Here is a 21,813-nt window from a genome sequence, read left to right on the forward strand (position 1 = left end):
CTCAATACGTTCCAGCTTTCAAACATTTGACAGAAAAACACTGCAGAAAAAAAAACTGGGAATTAAAATTTCTTCGTAGTCCATATAAATGACCATAAATTCAGATAAAGCTACAGTTTTAACAATATACTCATGTTCGCTTTAATCTTATGTATGTAAATAATTAACATGGGAAAACAAATATTAAATATGTTTAAATGTGTCAATTAATGTGTCAAAAAACAATTCAGTACTGACATTTAGGCTATATGCGAATATTGATATTTTTATGTCAAATACTAAAGTTTAAATTTTGATTTTTTTTTTAATTCCAGCATTAACAAACGTCAATCATTTACAACAACAAAAAAAAACACATTTGTTATCTACACCCAGTAAACAGCCAGCTAATAACTATTTTCTTTATCAAAATTAGGGCCTATGAATAAAGAATACTATTAACTGGTGATAAATAAATAAAAATAATGGAATTTAAACCGTTGTGAGAACAAAACATTTTTAACAAGAAAACAGAATTGAAACATATTTTAATAAAAGCTTTGAGTACGTTCACATACAAACATCACCCTCATTTTCCAGAAAGTCATACTAGTGTTATTTTCAATCAGTAACAATATGTGCATTTGAGGGGAAAAAAGGCAGCAACACCCCCCCCCCCCCTGAATTACATCATATTTCAATAATTTTCACAAACAGATTCAGGAGTATGCAAAACTTCCCATTTTTCATTTCCCAGCAAATAAAGATTTGTAATACTCAAGTCTGGTCCCCCATCATTTCACATGAGTTATTATAAGCAGTCTTTCAACCAGTTTTTTGTGATATGGTGAATTTCTAAACATAACTAATCAATAATGGAACATGGAACGCACTAAAAAGATAATTGGCAAAATAATTAACGCTCCATTGTGTTAAATACGATGTTGGCGATAGAAGAAAACAGTAGTCTTGACTTTTTTTTACAAAGAATTTATGTAAACAGACACAGGGCCTGCAAGGATATTTAAAAAAATATCTGTTAGTTTTTATAATTTTTTTAAAGGGGGAAAGAAGGAAATTACAGGAATGAGAATGATTGTTCTGCGTTTTTGCAGGAACTGGCAGGAAACTCAGAAACAGAACCTCAAAGATTTAGACAAAAGCTTTGGAGCAAAAGTGTATCAGCTTTTTGGTGGACCTAGAACAAAAAACGGCTCAGAAAATCTCATGTCACCTTTTAGTCACTCTGTCCCAAAATAAATCAGGTTTTTTTGGGCCTTTACATTTTGAGAGGCTACTCAGAAACTTCTATTAGAAACCGTTTAAAGTACACCAAAGCGAAACATAAAAAAAAGTACATATTCCATTGTTGACACTGCATACTCCCCAAAAATGCATACATTTGTTTTTCATATGTGGTAACGGTTCTGTCTAAAGGCACACAAGGACCACCATTGTCCAAAACGTTTGCTTATTATTGTCCATTTCCCATTTAAGATGTGTTTATTAGAATTCAGAGTAAAACGTTGTCCCTTCTGACCAAATCCTCCACATGCCAATCACCAGAGATTTAAAACAGCAGCTTTGTCTATAAATCTGTACACTTTGGATGAAAAGTTCTGTAAAGTGCAAGTGTTTATATGCAGAACAGCCTTCCCGCTGCCGTAACAGTATAAATGATGTTTTTTTTTTTTTATTGTTGGATTTTAGAGGTATCCACCCAGACACAGGAGCAGCACCACGTGCACGGTGAGCAGATAGATGCCGAGCAGCAGTGGAGTACGGTGGCGCGAGCAGAATGTCGCCCGGAACATCCGCTTTAAACCAGGACCTCCTCGCCGGATCTGCGAAACGAAAAACGTTTAGCTCTTACGTCTTCAGATTCTAAGACTCCAATAAAAACTGTGTTTTTTTTGTTGTGACATTTCTCTTGTGATGGAGAGAAAATATCAATGAAATTAAGTTTTAAATTGCTTTTGAGTATTATTATTTTTTTATTACATGGTTGTGAATCAGGCGCAGACGAAAAAATGCCAGTTTAAATAGAGCTTATTTGTGACATGGAAAATACATTGGGCGGGCTACAAGGTCCCTGCTCCACAGAAAAGGGGAGGGGAAAGGGGCGGGGTTGCTCTGCACCAACAGCTAATCTGTTAATCAACCTCTTGGTTGACTCACCCGAGTGACGGCTCCTTCCGGAGGCTCGATGAAAACGGCCGTCTCTGAGAGATCCCCCTCCTGAGCAGAATGCCACGCCGCCTGACTGTGACTGTAAAAACAGACAGGAGCGGGTATGAAATGTCAATTTTGACTTATTGAACCCATAAGTCAATGCTAAAAAAGGGATGCATGAAGTACTCAGATGCAATACATGTACACACACAAGTACTTTAGCATCAGGGTTAAAATATTTTAGAAAGAGAAACTTTGGAAATAGAATTCAATGTACCACAAACTTCATGTTGGACACTAATGCTGCATTCTTACCGGAGGCGGTTCGCGCGTCAGGGGCATCGAGTTTCCATGCTAAGTCAGACGCGATCTGAGGTCATGCGGCGTGGTTGACGGGACGCATCAACCAATCAGGGACTCAGCTTTGGGCACGCAGCGTTTTCAGTCACAAAGGGTATAAAAATTAATCCAATATGGCTGCTCGATGAACAGCCATTTTCTTAACCCACTGGGGCTGCAGAATAGCTGGAGATGGTCTTGGATACTGTAGGACTAAGGCGAGGTGCACCCTGGACAGGTCTGTCCAGGGTGCACCTCGCCTTAGCCCTACAGTATCGGGTGTAGGTACCAAAACGGTTCTGCCTGCAATAAGTGTTTTTGCACCTCCACTCGGTGACTAAGCTTGGCGAGTAGAGGAAGAGGATGGAGCGAGTGTCGCTGCCCAGGATTCGACTGATTGTAAAGTGGACCGGGGGGAGGTTCTAGAGGCAAAGTGCTTGTTGGCCCCTCTGTAGGGCTCCCCGAAACAAAAAAACCCAAGCGACTTGCGCAAATGAAGTACAGAAAAACGTTGGCGGTTGCTGCGTGGCCGGTGCATCAAGGCTTCGAGCAGTAAACTTGATGCACGTCAAAAGAGAGGCAGCAGATGCGACACAATCGCGTTCGGCGACAACACAACAGAAAAGTCACTTCATACCGCTTTAGTTGATCCTGGGTTACCATCAGCTGCTCCTCAACCACAATCCTCTGCTGAGTCTCTTCCTCTAGGCTGATTCAAGAGTTTAAAAAGTCAATTTATGAATGTATTTTCATTTGAAGGTTTCTCGTAAGCTTTAAAAAGAGACTGTACCGTCGCTGTAGCTCTTTGACCTCAGCCATGTAGCCGTCCTGCAGGCTGCTGCGCTGCTGGGGGGCGCCGGGAGCGCTGTCCACTTCCTCCGTGCCCTTTGAGAAATTGTAAGATTTAAGTAATGCTGGAAAAAGGCATAAATAATTAATTACAAATGCCTAAAAATGAAACAAAACATCTTTCACATTTTTGCAATACAAAAAAAAAAAAAAAACCAGACCACTTTTTAACCATATTAAATGAAGACTTCCAAAAAAAAATGTGTAAACTGATGATAAAGATCAAACTTTTATTGTTTTAAAACTTAACAGATGAAGTGTTTCAAATAGTAATCAATCAGCACTCTTTGACCTAGAGTGAGTTTAAATAAGGGATAAGTAATGCAAATAATTACTGCTTTAAACTGTAAAAGCTAGATTCCATAAAAGTTTGAATCTAGAACAGAAAACAGAGTCTACAGTGAAACATGGTGGTGGGAGCATCATAATGTGTAAAGCTCTGCTGCTTCAGGGAAATAAAATAAATTGCCATTTTTGATTCAGGTCATAGATGAAGCTTTAAGTAAAAAATAAATAAAAAATAAGTTTTTACATACACCAATCACAAAGACTAGAGTTCTGGATCATGAGAAGGGCACTTCAAAAACGGATCCTGGACCCTGGATCAGTGTAAAACCCAAAATATGCCTAAATATTTAGAGCATTTTTACAAAAGAAATAAAAAATTCAAACACATTTTATGTTTTATACCTTCCTTAGACCCCATCTAAATGTTATGTGGTTTAATTCAAATTTTCATTCATATTTTACAGCATGGTATAGATGCTCTTGAATTCTGATTTGCAAGGTCAAGTATAATGTCTTAAAAAATATAGATATGGTCCCAATTGTCATTTAACTATTTAAATAAAATTGCGAGGACAAAGACAGACAGTTGGTATTTCTGCATTCCAAATATAAAATAAAACAAAGATTGTTCAAAAGTCCCATACCCCAAGTCTCTGCATCTGAGACTGAGATGCAACTCTGAGGTTTAGCATAAAATCACAGCCCTAAACCACAAAATGACCTTCAATTGTTTTGTTTGAGCTTGGGAGATGAACAACATGTTGCTGTCAAGTATTATTTGATGCTTCAACGACGATCTAAAAGCAAACAATCAACAGCTATTTCAAGATCCACTGATGAGAATTCTGTTTTTGGTGGTTTTTTTTAACATTTGCTTGGAGCATTTTACTGATGATGGAGGACATCTATTAAGAAAGTTAATCTTAAAGTTGCATTTCTGAATATTTCCTTTTTCAAATCGTTGTGAATCAGCCGCAGGAAGAAAAAAAAGGCAGTTTGAAAACACGCCGTCAGCCACAAGCTCCTTTAGCCACTTCCCACTCGATGAAATGCAACACCTATAAAAAGGTTTGAATTCATGTGAAAAGGGTCCGACGCCTAACCTGTCTCTGGTACGATTCCTGCTGGAGCTTCGGCCTTTGGGCCTGAGCGTCTTCCAGCATGGCAGTGAGCTGGCGCAGCTGCTGGTCTCTCTCTGACAGAGTGGTGACCGTCTGCTGCTTCAGCTGCTCTGCTTGAGCCAGCAGGTCGTCGCGCTCCAGCCTCAAGAAGAAACAGATTAGAACTCAACTAAGTACTTTTTAAAAAGTATGATCAAGTAAATGAATCTCCTTCTGCTTCTACCTGAGTGTCTCCACTTCCTGTTTGTTCGTGTCCATCACGTTCTCCAGCTGTGCTAGGACTTCCAGCATCTGCTGGTTCTTCTTCTTCTCCTCAAAAAGCTCTTGACCCACTTTTATCAGCTCTCCTGCTCCCAGTCGAGACAGCTCAGCCTTCTGCTTCTTCAGCTCACCTTCTTGTGCTTCAAGTTGCTCCAGCTGCACAAAAGAAGAATCAAATTCAAAGACTGCAAATGCCAGGAAGCAGAGAAGGTTCATGACTTTTCCTCACCAGTCTCTCTCTGTCGTTCTGCAGGGCTTGCAGAGCGTTCTTCAGCCCCCACACCTCCCCAGCGGTCCCTCCAGGGCTGCTGCTGCTGGCCGGCTGCCCACTGGCCTTGCTCATGTCCTCCAGTTTCAGGCTGAGTTCCTGGACCTTGTTCACCGCTTGGTCCCTGCTGTCCTGAAGAGACGCCATGGCTTTGGTGAACGCCTGCTTCTCCGCTCTCAGCTGCTTTGTGGTCTCCGTCTCCTCCAGCAGCCGCCGCTCCACAGCCAGCAGGTCACGAGCCAGCTCCGCTACCCTCTCCTGAGCGCTCTCCGACTCGGTGCGCATCACCCCCTCCTCCCAGCGGAGCTCAGCCAGCTCTTTGCCCCGGCTCTCGTACTGTTCTCTCTCGCTGAGCAGCTGCTCTTCCAGAGACTGGACCTGCGCTGTTGCCGCCTGCAGCTGCTCCCTCAGCTTCTCCACCTCTGCTCCAGGAGCATCCATGACCTGAGAGACTGCCTGACTGAGAGTCTCAGCCTCCACTTTCTGTACCGCTTCCTCCTCTGCCTCTTTGGCTCTGCTGAGGCTCTGCAGCTGATCTTCCAGCTCCTTGCGCTCCTTCTCCAAAGATGCGATGCGCTCCTTCTGGGCTGCCAGAAGCTGTTTGTGTTGCGAGTCCTTCATACTTAGAACTTGGTTGAGCTCATCCCGGTAACCGTGAAGCTGAGCAGACAGCTTGGCCTTCTCGGCATACAGGTCATCTCTCTGGGCCAGCAGAGAGCGCAGCTCCTCCTTGAGGCTGTTGTTCTCACTTGCAGCCTCCTGGATCAAACCATCCTTCTCCATCATCACCTACAACACAGCAGAGACGTCATTTTGAAGCTGGATCATCCTCTGCACGTGCTCCGCAGCAGAGGTTTGTAAACTACCTGCAGGTGCTTCTCCTCCAGCTGCTTATACGTGCTGAGGACTCGATCTCTGTCATCCTGCAATGAGCTCATGGCCTTCACAAACGAGTCCAGTTTGGCTTTTCTGCTGCTGCTTTCTTCTTCTGCTATTCGAACTCGTTCCTCCAGATCTCGAACTTCTCCTCGTCTTTGCTGCAGCTCTTCCTCAGCTTGGTGCGCCCTGCTGTCAGCCTCTTTTCTAGCTTCCTCCGCCGCCTTAGAAATGAATTACATTTAATAAATGAGACATGGATCATTTTTGCCACAACTTTCATTAAAGTCTTAGTCACATGCACTGGGGGGGTTGACCCCTGCGGGTTTTGAGGTTTTTTGGCCTGTGGAGGCTCACAGAGAGGAGCGATGGCATCGTAACAGAGGGGCGGGTGTTAACCACTTACTTATTAACCCTTACTTACGTTTAAAAGACACATTCAGATGAAAATCCTATTTTGGTGTTTTTCACGTGTTTTTGTGGCATTTTTCTGATGATGAAGGACATAAATAAAGAATTAAGACTGCATTTCTTTATTTAAATCGTTGGGAATCAGAAGCAGATGAAAAAATAACAGCATATTTCTGATGTAAAGAAATATGTGAGCCGGCCACAAGCTCCCTGCACTGATCCATTCTGACAGGTCCACATCGACTAGACCTGTCATTGTTTTTCCTCGTTTGAGCTCGATCAAAACTACGGTTAGACAGCTCCAATATTGCTCGCCATTTTTGTTGCACCGCTAATGTTTGTGGGGGGCTGTATGCTAACGTGAGAGCATGTAAATTCTTAGCAAAGGAAAAGGGATAGACCGGGCAGGGTTGGTCTCATCCACCCTGAGGACAGGTGTGACTAAGAAGCATAAAAAATCTTAATACCTGTGCGACTGCTTGCTCCCTTTCTCCCAGCATTTCTACAACTCTCTCCTCCATCTGGTGCAGCTCGGCCTGCAGGCTCTCCGTCAGGGCCTTGGACGACCGCAGGTCCGTCTCTAGCTGCTCCACATTCAGACAGAGCCGTCGCTCTTCTACCTCCCTCTCCTGCAGCTCGGTCCTGCCTAGATCCACTGTGCCCTGAAGTTGACTTACAGCTTCTTCCAGAGCCAGACTTCTCTGATGCAGACTCTCCAAGTCATTCTTCAGGACGTGCACCTCACTTTGTGCAGCTTGAAGCTCTGCCTCAGTGTCTTCAAGATTCCTCTTTTCATCCTCTAGTGCAGCTTGGAGCTCTTTAACTTTTCTGTTCTGTTCATCCAGTCTCTGCTGCCACTCTGTCTCTGATTTCTCCAATCTGAAAGCAAAAAATAGGTTCAGTTTATGATCTTAAAAAAATGACGTTGGATATTTCTGCAACACAGAGTCTTTTACCTGCTCACTGTTGCCTCGAGCTCTTGTTTTAGAACGACCTCTTTCTGAAGCTGATCTGAAAGCTCCTTCGCTCGTGTTTCAGCTTTACGAACTTCAGCCTCTTTAGTCTGCAGAGCAGAGTTAAACCGAGTCTCCCACTGCTTTGCCTCGTCCAGGACTCTGTCTCTGTCATCCTGCAGGGAGGACATGCTGCGGGAAAAGGCAGCCAACCTGGCTAGAGATTCTCCCAGGCGAGCTTGCATCTCCTGGGCCCGCTTCTCCGCCTCCTCAGCCATCGCTCGGGCTTGCAGGGTAGCCTCTTCCTCCCTCTCCTTCTCTGTGAAGGCCTCCTCCAGTCTCAGCTCCATCTCCTTCAGTTCCGCTCCCAATCGGAACCTCACAGAGTCCAGGGTTTGTTCTGCCTCTGCTTTCAGGATGGCCTCTCTCTGCTGGATGCTCTGCTCGGCAGATATTTTAGCAGCTAAAGATTCGCTTGCTTGTTTCTGAGCTTCAGCTAGTTGGGATTTACAGTTCACCAGCTCAGCTTCAGTTCTTGCCAGGTCCTCTGCAGATTTAGAAAACTCCGTCTGGGATTCCCCTAGTTTGCTGAGGAGTTCATCGTGGCCGAGCTTGAGCGCTTTAACCTCTCTGAAGAGCTCGCTGATCCTCTCCTGGTACTGGATGCTGTCCTTCTGCAGCTGCCGGACCTCCAGCTGCTTCTCCCTCAGCAGCTCCTCCAGCTGCCGGGTTCGGCTCTGACTGCCTTCCTTGACCCTTTGAGCGGAGCGCAGCTGCTGCTCCAGCTCTCTCTGCTTACCGGACTCGGCCTCGGCTTCAGCTCTCTGCCGCTGGGCCTGCCTCACGTCCTCCTCCAGTCTGCTGGCTCGGTCTCTCTCAGTCTGCGCCTCGGCTTCCAGCTCAGCTCTCTCCCCCTCCAGCCTCTCCACCTCCTGCTGCAGCTGGCTGAGGCGCTGGCAGTTTTTGGCTGCTTCTTGTTGGTAGTCGGCGATGCTCCCGTTCAGCTGAGCCAGCTGGTTCATGAGACGCTCCTCCAGGTTGTCCTTTTCGGCTTCAATCCCACTGATGAGTTCTTTAAAATGGGCTTCTCTCCTGGAAGCCTCTTCAGTTAGACTCTTTTCTCGCTCCTCAAAGCTCTGCTCTGAGGAGGCAACGAGGTTCTCCCTATCTTTGCTCTCCTCAAGCTCCCGTTCAATAGACAACAGTTCCGCTTTAAGCTCCGCCTCCCGTTCCTCCCACAGTTTCTTTTCTGCGTCGAAGGCTGCCTCGATCTCTTTTATTTTACTTTCTAATAAACTTTTATCAGCAGCTTCTGCAGTTTCCTCTTCAGGTCGGGATTGTGTTTCTGCTGCAGAGGTTTGGTTTTCTTCAGTTTCTCCTTGAGGTCCGTCTTCATATCGACTCTGAGCAGGCTCGGCTGTCATCAGTGCATCAGACTGCTGTGCACTGACAGCTCCCTTATCAGCTGCTGCAGATGTGAGAGCGTTCTCGTGCGTTTCCTCCATTTCCCTTAGTTGTTTTCTCAGGTCTCCAACCTGTTGCTCTAAAGAGTCTCTGTCTACCACAGCAGCCTCCAACTGAGCTTTCAAAGCCTCCACCTCCTCTTTCAGAAGTTCATCTTTGTCTTTTTGCCTTGTTTCGGGCTTTTCCTGCATCTCTCTGAGTCTCTCATTCTCTTCCTCCAATTCCAGGATTTTCTGCTGCTTTGTTTTTGCAAACTTTCTCATTTTGTCTTTCACCGTGTCCACCTCCTTCTGCGCTTCCTCCGCCTGCCTTTCGGCTTCCTGCCTCGCAGCTTCATGCGTTCTGACCTTAGCAGACAGCTCCTGTCTCTCTTGCCTGGCCGACTCCAGGACTTTTCTCACCCGTTCTGCTTCGTCGCTCACATTTTCGTAAGACTTGAGCAGAGTCTCGTAGTCCTCCTTCATGCCATGAACCTTCTCCTCCCACTCTCTGCATATCCTCGCAGCCTCTTCCTTCGCCAGATCTGCTTCTTTCTTACACGCATCTTTCTCGCTGATGAAACCTTCCATGAGCAGCTTCAGGCTCTCACACGAAGATCCCAGACTTTGGTTCTCCAGTAAAGCCCGGTCCACCTCGTCGATCAGTCGATCTCTTTCAGCTCGTACCTTCTCCAGTTCCTCTTCGGCTGAGCGGATTTTCTGCTTCAGCTCCTCCACGGTCTTCTCAGATGAAGCCAGCTGCTCCTTGAGGGTTTTGTTTTCTTTGAGGGCTTCTTTCCGAGAGATCAGAGCCGCCTGAAACTTTCGCTGAAGCTGCTGAAGTTTCAACTCGCTGTCCTCTTGTTTCTGCGGCAGCTCAGCCTCCAACATTTGGGACTTTTCCAGCTCGGCCTTCAGCTCCTCCTGCAAGGAGGTGATGAGCTGATCCTTTTGAGACACCACGTCCTGCATGGAGTGGATGAGCGAGTTCTGCTCGGCGAGCTGCTGGCTTAGATCTATTATCTCTTGGTTTTTGTTGTCCAGAAACTGCTTCAAGTTTTCCACATCCGCCTGAAGAGATGTGATGGAGGATTCTGCAGAGGTTTCAGCTGCAGCCTCCATCTCCGCTTTGAGGGTTTCTGCATAAGACTCGGCCTGATGATACTTTTCTCTGAGATCGTTGATTTCTTCAGAGAGTTCGTCGATCTGTCTTTCTTTCTCCCTCAGCATCTGCAGATCTCGGCTAAGTTCCAGTATTTCCGTCTCCTTCATCGACAAACTGGTTTGCGTTTCCTGCAGCTTCATCTCCAGCTCAGTGTTTGACGTTCGCACGGCCTGGATCTCCTCTTTGAGAGCTTCCACGCGCTCTTCCACTCCTGAAGAGCCAGATGGCTCTAAAGGTTGCCGGTCTGGATCGCTTGCTCGTTGTTTTGAAGAGTCTGTCTCAGATGTTGAAAAGTCCACCCAGTCCTCCTGAGCCCAATCGTTCAAGGCAGGTTTCTCCGAGCTTTTGTCCACTTCCTTGGCTCCTTCTCCCTCAGAGCCCACTCTTTCTTCTAGTTCTTTCAGCTTGGTGAGGAGAACGTCTTGCTCGCCGCTCTGCGCCTCAAAGCGCTGCGCGAGCTCGCTGTACTCCTCCTTCTGCTGCTTCAGCTGTTCGCGGTGGTGTCTGTCTTTCTCTTTGGCTTTACGTATCGTTTCTTTGCGAGACTCTTGAGCGTCCTGAACCTTCTTCTGAAGACTTTCACACTCTGCTTCAAGAGAGGCCACTTGAGATTGCAAGGCGGTGGAGTCAGAAGAGGAGTCGATCTTCTGGAGGTTTTGAACTTCTTGACTTAGCTTCCCGTTTTGAGCAAGCATCTCGGCCAAAACTTGATCCTGCTGGACGATTTTCTGCTCCAGAACCTCAACCGCTTCCTCTTTTAGCCTTAGAGCCTCGGTGAGTTCTGTAACTTTGGCCTCCATTTCCTGGACCTCATGTCCTTTAGCTTCCTGCGCTTGAGGGATACTCACAGGAGTTCCTCCAGTAACCATTTCATCCTTTTCTTTCAATGTTTTGGCCTCGTTTTCCAAATCAGCAACCTTCTTCATGAGCTCTTTGCGTTGCACAAGCGCCGCCTGCAACTTCTTCTTCATGTTAGTCAGCTGGGTTTCCAGCTCCTCTTTCTGCTTTCTTAAACCAAGCAGCTCATCATTTTCACAAGCGTTCTCTTCTCTGACCTTCTCAAGTTCCACAATCCTCTCCATCAGTTTACCGACTTCCACATGGACCTGGATCTTCTCTTCTTCAGCTTGAAGGAGTTTGGCAGATATGCTGTCTCTAAGCTCTGTCACTTCCTTCTCCTTCTCATTGAGGAGATGCTGTAACTCCTGGATCTCCAAGTCTTTCCTCAGCACAGACTCAGCAGTTTGGGAAAATTCCATCCCTCTGTTTTCCATCTCCTGAAGCCTCCTCTCTAGCTCAGATGAGAGAAGCTCCCTGTCCTCCAGTTGAGCGCTGAGCATCCTGGTCTGACCCTGCTGCTCAGCCAGAGCTTGATGGGTCGCCTCCAGATCTGCCTGTAAAACTTGAATCTTCTCATCCCTGGTTTCACTTTCGCTCCTTAAAATATTTGTCTGTTCTTCTAAACGCTGCATTTCTGTACTGTGTTTCTCCTCTGCAGAGTTTCTTTCCTGAGTGTGCTTTTCCGCCTGCTCCCTGAACGCCTCCAGCTCCTTTGCAAAGTTACTGGCTTGAGTCTGAGCTTCTTCCTTGGCAGCATAAAGAGACTGCGTCTCCTCCTCGAGAATCAGGATTTTCTGCTGGGATTTGGCTGCAGCTTCTCTGAGCTTCTCCAGCTCAAGCAGAAGTTCACCATACCTCTTCTGCAGCTCCTCAGCTAAGGCCTGAGCAAAGAGGCCTGAGGGCTCTGAGGCCTCAGTGGAGGAGGAACTCTGCTGAGCTTCATGAACCTGAACAGTCTCATTGATAAGGACGGAGGTGGACTGAGTTTGGACTGTGGAGGCCTCATGCTCATCAGTTGTTGCCACCCACGACTGGCCAAAGTCCTGAATCCCAGAGGGCCACTCCTGACCTCCGTCTTGATTCAGAGCCTCCAGGAGAGTCCAGCTGCTGTGGGCAACTTCTGAATCACTACTGGCAACCATCTCGTCCGATGATGTGCCTTTAGATTCTCCTGGGGACTCGGACTGGGGTCCGATCAGCTCTGGGCTGCTCTCGTTAGCAGCAGAAAGGAAAACGACAGAGGTGTTTTCGGCAACCAGTGTGGTCTCCTCTTCTTGAGCGTCTTCCATTAAACCGGGAATGGCAGCAGAGTCCTCAGCCGTTTCAGCAGCTGGATCCTGATCGCAGCTCCGAGTGCAGTTTTCCTCGGATGCAGCCTGACCGGAGCTGTGCTTCAAAGCCTCCGTTAGGGATTCTCGTAAGGCCGCCAGTTCAAGGTCCTTCTCTAAAAGCTGCCGCTCTAATGCCAGTGTGTGTTCTGTGAATGGAAGCAAAGAGGAAAATTATTTTGAAAGAAAGAAAACATACAAACACACAAAGATTCTTGACATACAGTGAGGTCAATAAGTATTTGATCACCCTGTGATTTAGCAAGTTCTCCCACTTAGAAAACATGGAGGGGTCTAAAATTTTCCCCATAGGTGCATTTCCACAGGGAGAGAGAGAATCTGAAGAAACATTCAGAAATCACGTTGTACGATTTTTTAAAACAATTTATTTGTATATTACTGTGACAAATAAGTATTTGATCACTTGAGTTAAACAACTTTAATATTTGGTACAGAAGCCTTTGTTAACAATTACAGAGGTCAAACGGTTCTGTAGTTCTTCACTAGGTTTCTACACACTGCAGCAGGGATTTTGGCCCACTCCTCCATACAGATCTTCTCTAGATCTGTCAGGGTTCGGGGCTGTTGCTGAGCAACACGGAGTTTCAGCGCCCTCCAAAGATTCTCTATTGGATTTAGGTCTGGAGACTGGCTTGGCCACTCCAGAACCTTGATATGCTTCTTACGGAGCCACTCCTTGGTTTTCTTGGCTGTGTTATTCGGGTCATTGTCATGCTGAAAGACCCAGCCACGACCCATCTTCAACGCTCTGACTGAGGTAAGGAGGTTTTATGCCCAATATCTCACAATCCAGAGCCCCGTTCATCCTCTCCTTAATACAGTGCAGTCGTCCTGTCCCCTGTGCAGAAAAACACCCCCAGAGCATGAAGCTTCCACCCCCGTGCTTCACTGTAGGTATGGTGTTCTTGGGATAATGCTCCTCCTTCTTCCTCCTCCAAACACGCCGAATGGAGTTAAGATCAAAAAGTTCTATTTTGGTCTCATCTGACCACAAGACTTTCTCCCATGACTCCTCTGGATCATCAAGATGGTCATTGGCAAACGGGGAACCTTCCATGCGATACATGATTTTAAACCATGACGTTTTAATGCATTACTTATAGTAGCCTTGGAAATGGTGGTCCCAGCTCTCTTCAGGTCATTGACCAGCTCCTCCCGTGTAGTCCTGGGCTGATTCTTCACCTTCCTTAGCATCATCGATACCCCACGAGGCCCCAGTCCGAGGGACATTGACAGTCATCATTAGCCTCTTCCATTTTCTGACAGTTGCTCCAACAGTTGTTCTTTTCTCACCAAGCTGCTTGGCAATTGCCCCGTAGCCACTTCCAGCTTTGTGAAGGTCTACAATTTTGTCTCTTGTGTGATTTGACAGCTCTTTGGTTTTGCCCATGTTGGTAGTTAGACTTCTGACTGATTGTGGGCTGCACAGGTGCCTTTATGCAAGCTAACGACCTCAAACAGGTGCCACTGATTTAGAAACTTGCTAAATCACAGGGTAATCAAATACTTATTGACCTCACTGTTTATGCCGACATGAACTCGTGCATCAAATATCCTGCTTGACGTTTGTCCTAACGTGTTCATAAACTTGACTCCAGACGGGTGTGGGAGGAGCTACTGTCGAGTCTTTAGCCTCATCGGTACATGGAAGCGGTGACCGCATGTCTGAGCGCAAGTACAAGTTACTACGGCAAGCCACAAGTTTCACTCCGATGCATCCACTTGTACACAAATAGATCCATGTAGGTCTTTGTTTTTCTCGTCTGAGCTGACATTTGGCTCAAAACTGTACGGTTGAATGGCTCCAATATTGCTTTTTTTGTGTCACTGCTATCGTTTGATTGGGGCTGTGAGGAGCTGTAAGCTAGCGGGAAATCACATCAACAGATGCATGATGGGAAGGGGGTGGGCTTATTCCACACTAACAGTCAAGCCCACAACTTAGGTAAATTCCAAATGAACTACTGCTGCCCTGCAAAACTTTGTCCTAGAAAACGCAGGTTTATTTTAATTTTGGCAAATACGGCATATTCATAATTAAAGGACCACTGGAAACAATTTAAAATCCGATCAAACTTGAACTTGGGGGGGGGGGGAATCGCACAACATACAGAAAATAAATAAAAATAAATAAATAAATATAAACTTTCCCTTCAGCTCGTACCTTTTTCAGTTTCAGATGAATTCTCTGATGGTTCAGGAGCATCTTTTTCTTTGGTTACCTAAGTGGGGGAAAAATGGTTATTAAACTCATGTTTTCACAAATATTAAAGAAAAGAATTTCTTAAAACATACTTTTTTTTTTTTGATAAATCTGGGATAAAGGCTTGTAAAACAATAAAACGGGGTTTATGAAAGTGACCTAAAGGGGTCTCTGCCGCTCTCTCAGGTTAAATCAATCAGCAGCGTCTGTGAGGGGGAAGGTCAGCTCGCCGCAGAATGGATTAGATTTCATCACACAGACGGGATCATGTCTGTCTCTCTGTCTGCGGCGCTGCGTGATAACAGACAGACGGCGCCTTGTCTGAGACGGGAAAAGGTCTTCTGTCCAGACTAAAGACTGACCCTGAACCAGTTCTGCGGGGTAAAAGCTACCCATCTATTAACACAGTTTCACATTGCAAACCCCGGCTGACGCTGAAGTGCTATAAAAGTACCCAAACTTCTAATATTTAGGATTATTAAAATATATAAAAATGAAGTGCAACAGAGGTTAAAGTGTAAAAAAAATTAGGACAAAATTAGTAAAATTAAGTTTTAGTCTCAAAAGAACTCCTGTAAGTCTGGATGTTGGTCAATATTCAAATCTGCAGCCTAAATCCAAAGTACATTTTTATCTTATAAACAATGGGGTTTGTTGGTTTTTTTGGACACAATTTGCAATAATTTTATGGCTAAAAACAAACAAATATATTTAGATTGAAATTTTTAATTGCAAGATCAATTGAGAAGTTTGATTTTTTTTAAATAAGACACATTTTTTATGATTATCTCTTCATCATCGGATGCAAATATGTAATTGTTGGAAGTTTCTTGCTTTCCAAATAATTTTTTTGGCAATACTTAAAAAATAATTAAAAGAAATCAGCAAAAAATTAGGCCTTTTGTACTAGAAACAACAAAGAAAAGGGCTGTGTTACCCACATGTGTGGTCTACCATCTGTGAAAATGAAATTCAATCCAAATGTAGGTCCAATAAGAAGTGACACACGTCTAACAAAACAGGACATAAGTGTAAAGTTTCACTGGTAGGGGAAAATACCAGCTGAGAATTTCCAGAGACATTTTTCTCAATAGTTTATTTGCTCTCAGCTCTATAAATCAACAAAGACTTACAGTTACAACCTGTTGCTCCAGCTCCTGTATCCTGGCAGACGCCTCCTCCTGCTCAGAGGTTTTTTCGTCCAGTTGTGCTGAAATCAGACGATCAATTCACACGTCGCATAAAGACTAACAGTAATCATGTTGCTGCTCTAGAATCAAACCTTTAATGGTTTCCATGGTTTGGATCACCTGAGCACACTGTTTGGTTTTATCACTGCATTCATCTCTGAGCCTCGTCAGCTGCGTCTCCACGGACCGGACGGCGTCCAGCAGCACAGACGGGTCAGCGGGGGTCGGGGTTTCTTCTGCCTCGCTGTCCAGAGCAAGACAGCGCAGATGTCTCCAAATCTCATCAAGGATCTCACTCTTACTTTGCATGGCCTCCCGCTCCTCCCTGAGGACAACCAGCTCCTTCTCAAGCTGTTCAACGTCGGACTTCTCCTTCTCTAAAGCGTCCTGCCGCCCGCCGACCGCCGCAGACTCTTGCAGTGAGGCGAGCTGGCCTTCCAATCGAGCTTTTTCCGCCTCGTGTCTCTCCGAAGCTTCTCTGTGAGCCTGGATGGCTGCCAGCTCAGCCTCCTTCGACAGAGTCAGATCTGCTTCCAGTCTAGAAACCTCCATCTTTTCCTTCTCCAGAGCCTCATGACCAGCTTCTCTCAGAGACTTCAGCTCACTCTCATGGCCCTCCAGTCTGGCTCTCAGCTCTGCCAGGTCTGCATCTGCTTTGCTGGCCTGCTCAGCCCACTGCTGCCGGTCCTCCGCTCTCTGCCTGACGGCCTCAGCGAGCTCCTGCTCCATCTGCCGGAACTGAGCCGTCAAGATCTGAGGAGAAAGAGCCACAGAAGAGTGCCTTCAGCAGCTATTTGAAGCATTAGTGGGTAGGTCTTCTCAACAGATCACTAATCTAACAGAATTTGTACCTGTTTCTGCTGATCAGCGCTGCTCACTTCATGCTGCAGCATTTCCAGCTCCTGAGACCGAGAGTTTAAAGCCTCCTCCAGCTCGTGGCACCTTTGCTGAGTCGCCTGCAGAGTCTGAAACGGGTCAAAGAGGGTCAACATGTGTCCCACTTAGAAGCTTAGAACTACATGAAGTCAAAAGGACTTATTCAATAATTTGCATCTTCTTAAAATAAAATATTGTGTGTACAATTTAAGGCAGAAAAAGAAGAACTTTAGTAAATCTTTAGTCAAAATTTTTCTGACCAGCTCCAATAAAGGCCAAACTATAGTAAATAAATCCAGAATTACAATTTCTTCTCATTCAGTTTTGTCAAAATGCTTTCAATGGTCAGGTTCAACCCTTCTCAATTCCTTTTAAGGTCAGAGTTCTCTGACATCTTAATGAAAGCTGTGGTTAGTTACATATTTATTTGAATGCAGATATCCGGTCCATCCTTTCTTTCTGGATACAGATCAGCAAACAAAACAGTGTCATTACAGTTTAAGGAAACTCCCATTTAAAAAGGTACAAAACCAAATTTATCTCCACTATTTTAACAATTTTGAATCTCATTCTGTCCTGCTGGAGTCCTGGACTGCAGGGACCTGATTGTTTTCGCAATTCTTCTTTCTTACTGCACCTTTGAGCAAAAATTTTGCCCCTACCACATCCTCAAAAACTGACCAAAATTTGCACACACCTGGTGAAAAGGAATTTTGGGCGTGGTGAAGAGGCCGCCACCTTGAAATTACCTAAATAATCACCTTTAGTACAACCTAAAACTCGAATCTCTTCTAAGGGATTTTGATCTATCGCCTCTTAACTCCTTGAGTATCATTGGGAAGCTGCTTGGCAAAAACTGTTGGTAATAAAGTTTATATATTTTGAACAGCGTCAGTGTGGCGGGCTCACAGAGGTGGAGTTTCCCTGTTGCTCGCATATTTTTTTTACCAGAATAATGAAACAATTAAATAAATGGATCCCTGGTTCAAGCTGAATGAAATGATATACGCTTTGAACATATTAGGAATGTGGGCGTTGTTAACAAACATCCTCCGTTGTCAAGGAAACCCAAAAGTTTACTTTTGTCGATTCTTCTAAAAATGACAAAGATCTGTTCGTCACCGCCCGGCGACCAAAAAATAAAATGGTTGCTATGGAGATAAAAGCAACAAAAATAGTTGATGTTTTGAATTGATTACATGCAGCTCTGACCATGGAGGTAGACACAGAAGGGGAGAGTGAGGGGCTTGAAGAAGCCGCTCAGCCAGTGAGGGCGGGTCAAAAGGGGTGGCGAGGGTGGGTGGCACCTGTGGGCCACACAACGCCGCTCTGAGTTCAATTTTCTGTTTTGTTTTTCTTTTTTTGGTGAAATTTAAGTATTTTAAATGATTTCATGTAAGTTAATAATACCTGAGTTCATGGGTTTCAATTCAAAGATAAAATAAAAAAAATAAAAATCTTCTTTTAAAAATATTCAATCTAAATTATTGGGATTAGTTAATAATGATAAAATATATTTAATCTTTTTTCACAAAATAGTAATTGATACCTGCTGCATCTGGTTCTGCGTCTGGTTTGTGAGCCTCAGCAGCTCCTCTTCGTGTTTCTGAATCTGCTCTTGGAAACGAACGTCTTTCTCACACACCACAGTCTGCAGGACCTGCAGCTGTAGACAGAAACGTTCAGCAGGAGTATTTTAGACAAACTATTGTCCTTCCATCTCACATGTTCAGGTTTTGGAGTAATTAAGAATAGGCGTGGTTACCTGCTGAGCATGGTTCGACTCCTTCTCCTGGAGCAGCTGCTCAGCAGCATGGAGTTGCTCCTTCAGCTGCCTGCTCTGAGCCTCCTCCTCACTCAGCCTCTTCCTCAGGTTTTGAAGCTCCTCCTCGAGTGCAGCACCAGCTTCTGTGAATGAACTGTCTGGGCTCTGCTGGGACAAAACAAGTACAACATCAAATTTAAGGTTATTTAGGTATTTTTATCCCTAAAGGATGGCAGAAAATCTGGGACTTAAACTCACAGCTGCTTGTCCTTTCAGCTCAGTTATCTGTTTGGTAAGTGAGGCCATCTTCGCCTTGGCCTGGAGTTTGAGTTTAGTGAAACGGGCCTCGGCTTCTTCTTTCTCGTTCTGCGAACAAATCAAACTTATACCCAGGCTGAGTCAGAAAGGACACATTCTTCAGATTGCTACCTTGAGTTGAGCATCTTTGCTGCTCAGCTCCGCGTCCTTCAGCACGAGCTGTGCGTCTTTGTCTCGGACGAGCCCCTTCAGCTGGACCACCAGTTGCTCCAGGTGGGCCAGCCTCTCCATGGCGTCCTCTGGTACCTCAGACTCCATCGGAGCCTGGCCCTCAGCCGGAGGGGGAAGAGGCGCTAGCACGTCCTGTGCAAGTAGACAAGAAATGGCACAATTTTTAGGAAAAAAACAAACACTCTAACCTGACATGTTTCAAATTTAGATGTAAATATCTGGAGATATGGGATGTGTACAGCTGGAGTTTGTTTCTGATTACACATAAAGTTAGTATTGGAAGTCTTTTTTTTTTAAAAACAATATCATAAAAAAAATACATTTCTTTTATCGAACTACTCTACTTTTTATTGCATAAACAATAACAATTTGTAAGTACAGTCCATTGTTTACACATCAAGTAGGAGATAAATCCATCAAACCGTTTTATAAAGCGCAATTTAAAAGAACAAGGTGACATATTTATAAATATGCAAAGTTATAGAACTGAAGAACTGAATCTGTGCATGATTTTTAACCTGCTGGAAGACCAAACACAAGCCAAACAATAGAGCTATTATATTTAACATGAAAAAAAAGATGGCAGAGCTGCGTTAAAGAGGAAATTCTACAACATTTATGGTGTTTCTGTTCCCGGACCTGCTGTGTTTACTTTTGCAAAGAGGGACAAATACAATAAAACATTTGTTAAGGATAAAAAAAAAAAAAAAACTAAGTAATATGTCAGAAAATTAGAAAATATCAAAGAAATTTAAATGAATTACTATTTTGAGTTGCTGATGAAAGAGAAGCTAAAAGAAATTATTTCACATACAAAGAAAAAATAAGAAAATAAAGCGGCAAAAGAAGCAGTAATAGTTTGTAAGTTACTGCAATAAAATAATTTATAATTATTTGCAAATCTGTACAATTAAAAAACACCTGCTGTTCTCCATCTGGGTCCTCCTCCCCAGAGAGCTCCTGGAGGACATTAGCCAGACGGCTGAGCATCAAGACGACACTAAAGACAAAAGACACATTTATTTAAGACACAATTATTCAACATTTAAATCATATCTGTACTGCTAGATCTACACTAAATCCTATCAAGAACTGTTTTTATCTGACCATAATAAATAGTTTAAACAAATGTTTAAACTGCAGCTGCAGAAACTTCGTATTGAACTTGTGTTCTTGAGATGTATAGTGTATTTATTAAAAGTATGCTTGTTTCAACAGTTTTAACACACTTTTCTAATTGCACATTTATTTAATGACACATGCAGTAGTTTTAATAAAAATGAGCTGTTATTTATTGTTGTTAATGACCAAATGATGGTGTGTTTTTTTTATGATTGCAAATTATCTATATGTTTTTTAGGACTGAACTGTTTATTTGTTGCAAATTAACCATCTGTCAAATTTTGTTTATTTTGTTTTAAACTCTTTTCCAATTACAAATATTATTTTCCATCTCTAAAGTCTAAGTCCCTTCAAAGTTCTCTGGCTTGAAGCCAAATTAATAGCGATTATTCAAAATTATAATCTGGAAAGTACATTTTACTAACGCAATTTCAGACTGACCTAGAACAATGCGTCCTTTTAGAGTGTAAATACAAGCAGACCTCTGAGAAATGTTATTTTCCTATGCAAGCAGCCAGGAAGAGGAAGACGTTTTATGGACTGGAGTTCAAAGTTTATTCCTGACTAAATAAAACAGAAACAACAATTTTTTTCATAGTGTAGTTATACCCTAAACCTCTTTGACCTATTCGGGGTCACGGGGCTGCCGGAGCCCGTCCAGGCCACATGTTATTTTATTTTTTTAACATTTTATTTGCTTTTTCTAATTTTTTTTTTTTTAGAAAAATATTTTTAAAAAACACATTTGAACATTAACAACCATAGGAATGACAGGAAACATTAGAAACTAAATTTTATGTTTGATTAAAAAAAACTGTTTATTCTATAGGAAATTAGTTTGAATAATTTTTGAATTCTTCCTTCCCTTCGTGCATTTTATTTTAAGTTAAAGATGGTCAAAAACGTGCAGGTTTGTTAGACAACATTTGAATTTCAGAATAAAGTAGCAGGCAGCCCCTCCTTTTGTGATGTCCGGACCACCACGGACAGAGCCGAAGCTCACCGAACCAACACTGCTGTCTACTGAGTCTGCGTCACTCTGGTGGTGAGCAGCAAAGATTATAGCTAGCTTTTCTAAAACAAAATGAAAGTTTTCGACGTTAGGATGGCTGGACCGTCACGTAAACAGGAGACTCCTGGGAAACGCCCGCTTTTTATCGTGCTTGCTATTTCCAACACACAGTAAGTTAGCAGAGGCTGCTTGGCTAGCTAACGCTGAGAAAAGGTAAATAAGAGCAACGTCCTAGAAAAAAAGCTGCAGAGTTGTCCCTTTTCCCGGAAAGACAGCTGAATTTACGCTACAGTTGGTGGTGCATTTAAGAAGAAAATGGCATTTGACTGACCTGTGCGGATGCTGCTGAAGTAGAAAAGTCTGGATTTAATATTCCTTATCGTCGGATGGATTTCAGAGCCACATCACCAAACAATCCCGGAAACAAAACTTCCTTCGCCCTGATTGGACAGCCGAGACCCGTAAGGAACCGTCAGCAAATTTAAAGCGTCGACTCCTTTTTTAGGGAGTGTCTGCCTAAATATCGCTTTAAATCCCCGTACAGACAAAATCTTTTTTTCTTTTCTGTCAGAGAGGATTTCTTTTTCTTAAATGGCAGTGCGTGACCAAAGAGTCAACCAGATCATCAACCAGGGCAAGCAGCTGGGGAAGAACATCCTCCTGCTGGCTCACTACACTACAGTTTTTGCTGTATGTGTTGGTCGTTTTGTGGAATGTATAGTGGGTGCAATCAAGTGGACCACCACGTTTACACACTACACCGCCTCAGCTTTTGACTTTATCTACAGACACCTGCAGAGAGGCCAGAGGAGGCGTGCGGCTGCTGGAGCCAGGGAGATGACT

General features: G+C 44.0%; 1 protein-coding gene across 3 annotated transcripts; it reads right to left on the bottom strand.

The window, feature by feature from the left end:
* Positions 1–1,040: 1,040 nt before the first annotated feature.
* golgb1 (golgin B1) lies at positions 1,041–21,391 on the bottom strand. 3 transcript variants are annotated; one of them, XM_011491207.3, is made up of 20 exons: positions 21,302–21,391; positions 19,758–19,836; positions 18,777–18,968; positions 18,606–18,713; positions 18,348–18,512; positions 18,132–18,248; positions 16,558–16,671; positions 15,799–16,459; positions 15,650–15,726; positions 14,478–14,535; positions 7,521–12,441; positions 7,032–7,443; positions 6,144–6,377; positions 5,239–6,066; positions 4,972–5,165; positions 4,731–4,890; positions 3,281–3,375; positions 3,128–3,199; positions 2,158–2,248; positions 1,041–1,823 (listed from the first exon to the last, which is right to left on the bottom strand). In XM_011491207.3, the coding sequence occupies exons 2-20, from the start codon at positions 19,824–19,826 to the stop codon at positions 1,686–1,688; spliced, it is 8,706 nt and encodes a 2,901-aa protein (XP_011489509.1). In that variant the 5' UTR covers positions 19,827–19,836; positions 21,302–21,391; the 3' UTR covers positions 1,041–1,685. The 3 variants fall into 3 exon arrangements, with proteins under 3 accessions (XP_011489509.1, XP_020569803.1, XP_011489508.1); XM_020714144.2 differs by having other exon boundaries at positions 15,659–15,726; positions 18,348–18,515; XM_011491206.3 differs by having other exon boundaries at positions 18,348–18,515.
* Positions 21,392–21,813: the final 422 nt, after the last annotated feature.

The sequence above is a fragment of the Oryzias latipes genome, chromosome 23 (genome assembly GCF_002234675.1).
Source record: "Oryzias latipes chromosome 23, ASM223467v1".
Lineage (NCBI taxonomy): Eukaryota > Metazoa > Chordata > Actinopteri > Beloniformes > Adrianichthyidae > Oryzias > Oryzias latipes.

Excerpts from the sequence above, each read along its gene's own strand:
- golgb1 (XM_011491206.3), bottom strand. The coding sequence starts at position 19,826 with ATGCTCAGCCGTCTGGCTAATGTCCTCCAGGAGCTCTCTGGGGAGGAG. Across the intron at positions 18,516-18,605 it reads AGCTGAAAGGACAAGCAGCT|CAGAGCCCAGACAGTTCATT; the intron begins GTGAGTTTAAGT and ends GTTTTGTCCCAG. Across the intron at positions 15,727-15,798 it reads AACCATGGAAACCATTAAAG|CACAACTGGACGAAAAAACC; the intron begins GTTTGATTCTAG and ends GTCTGATTTCAG.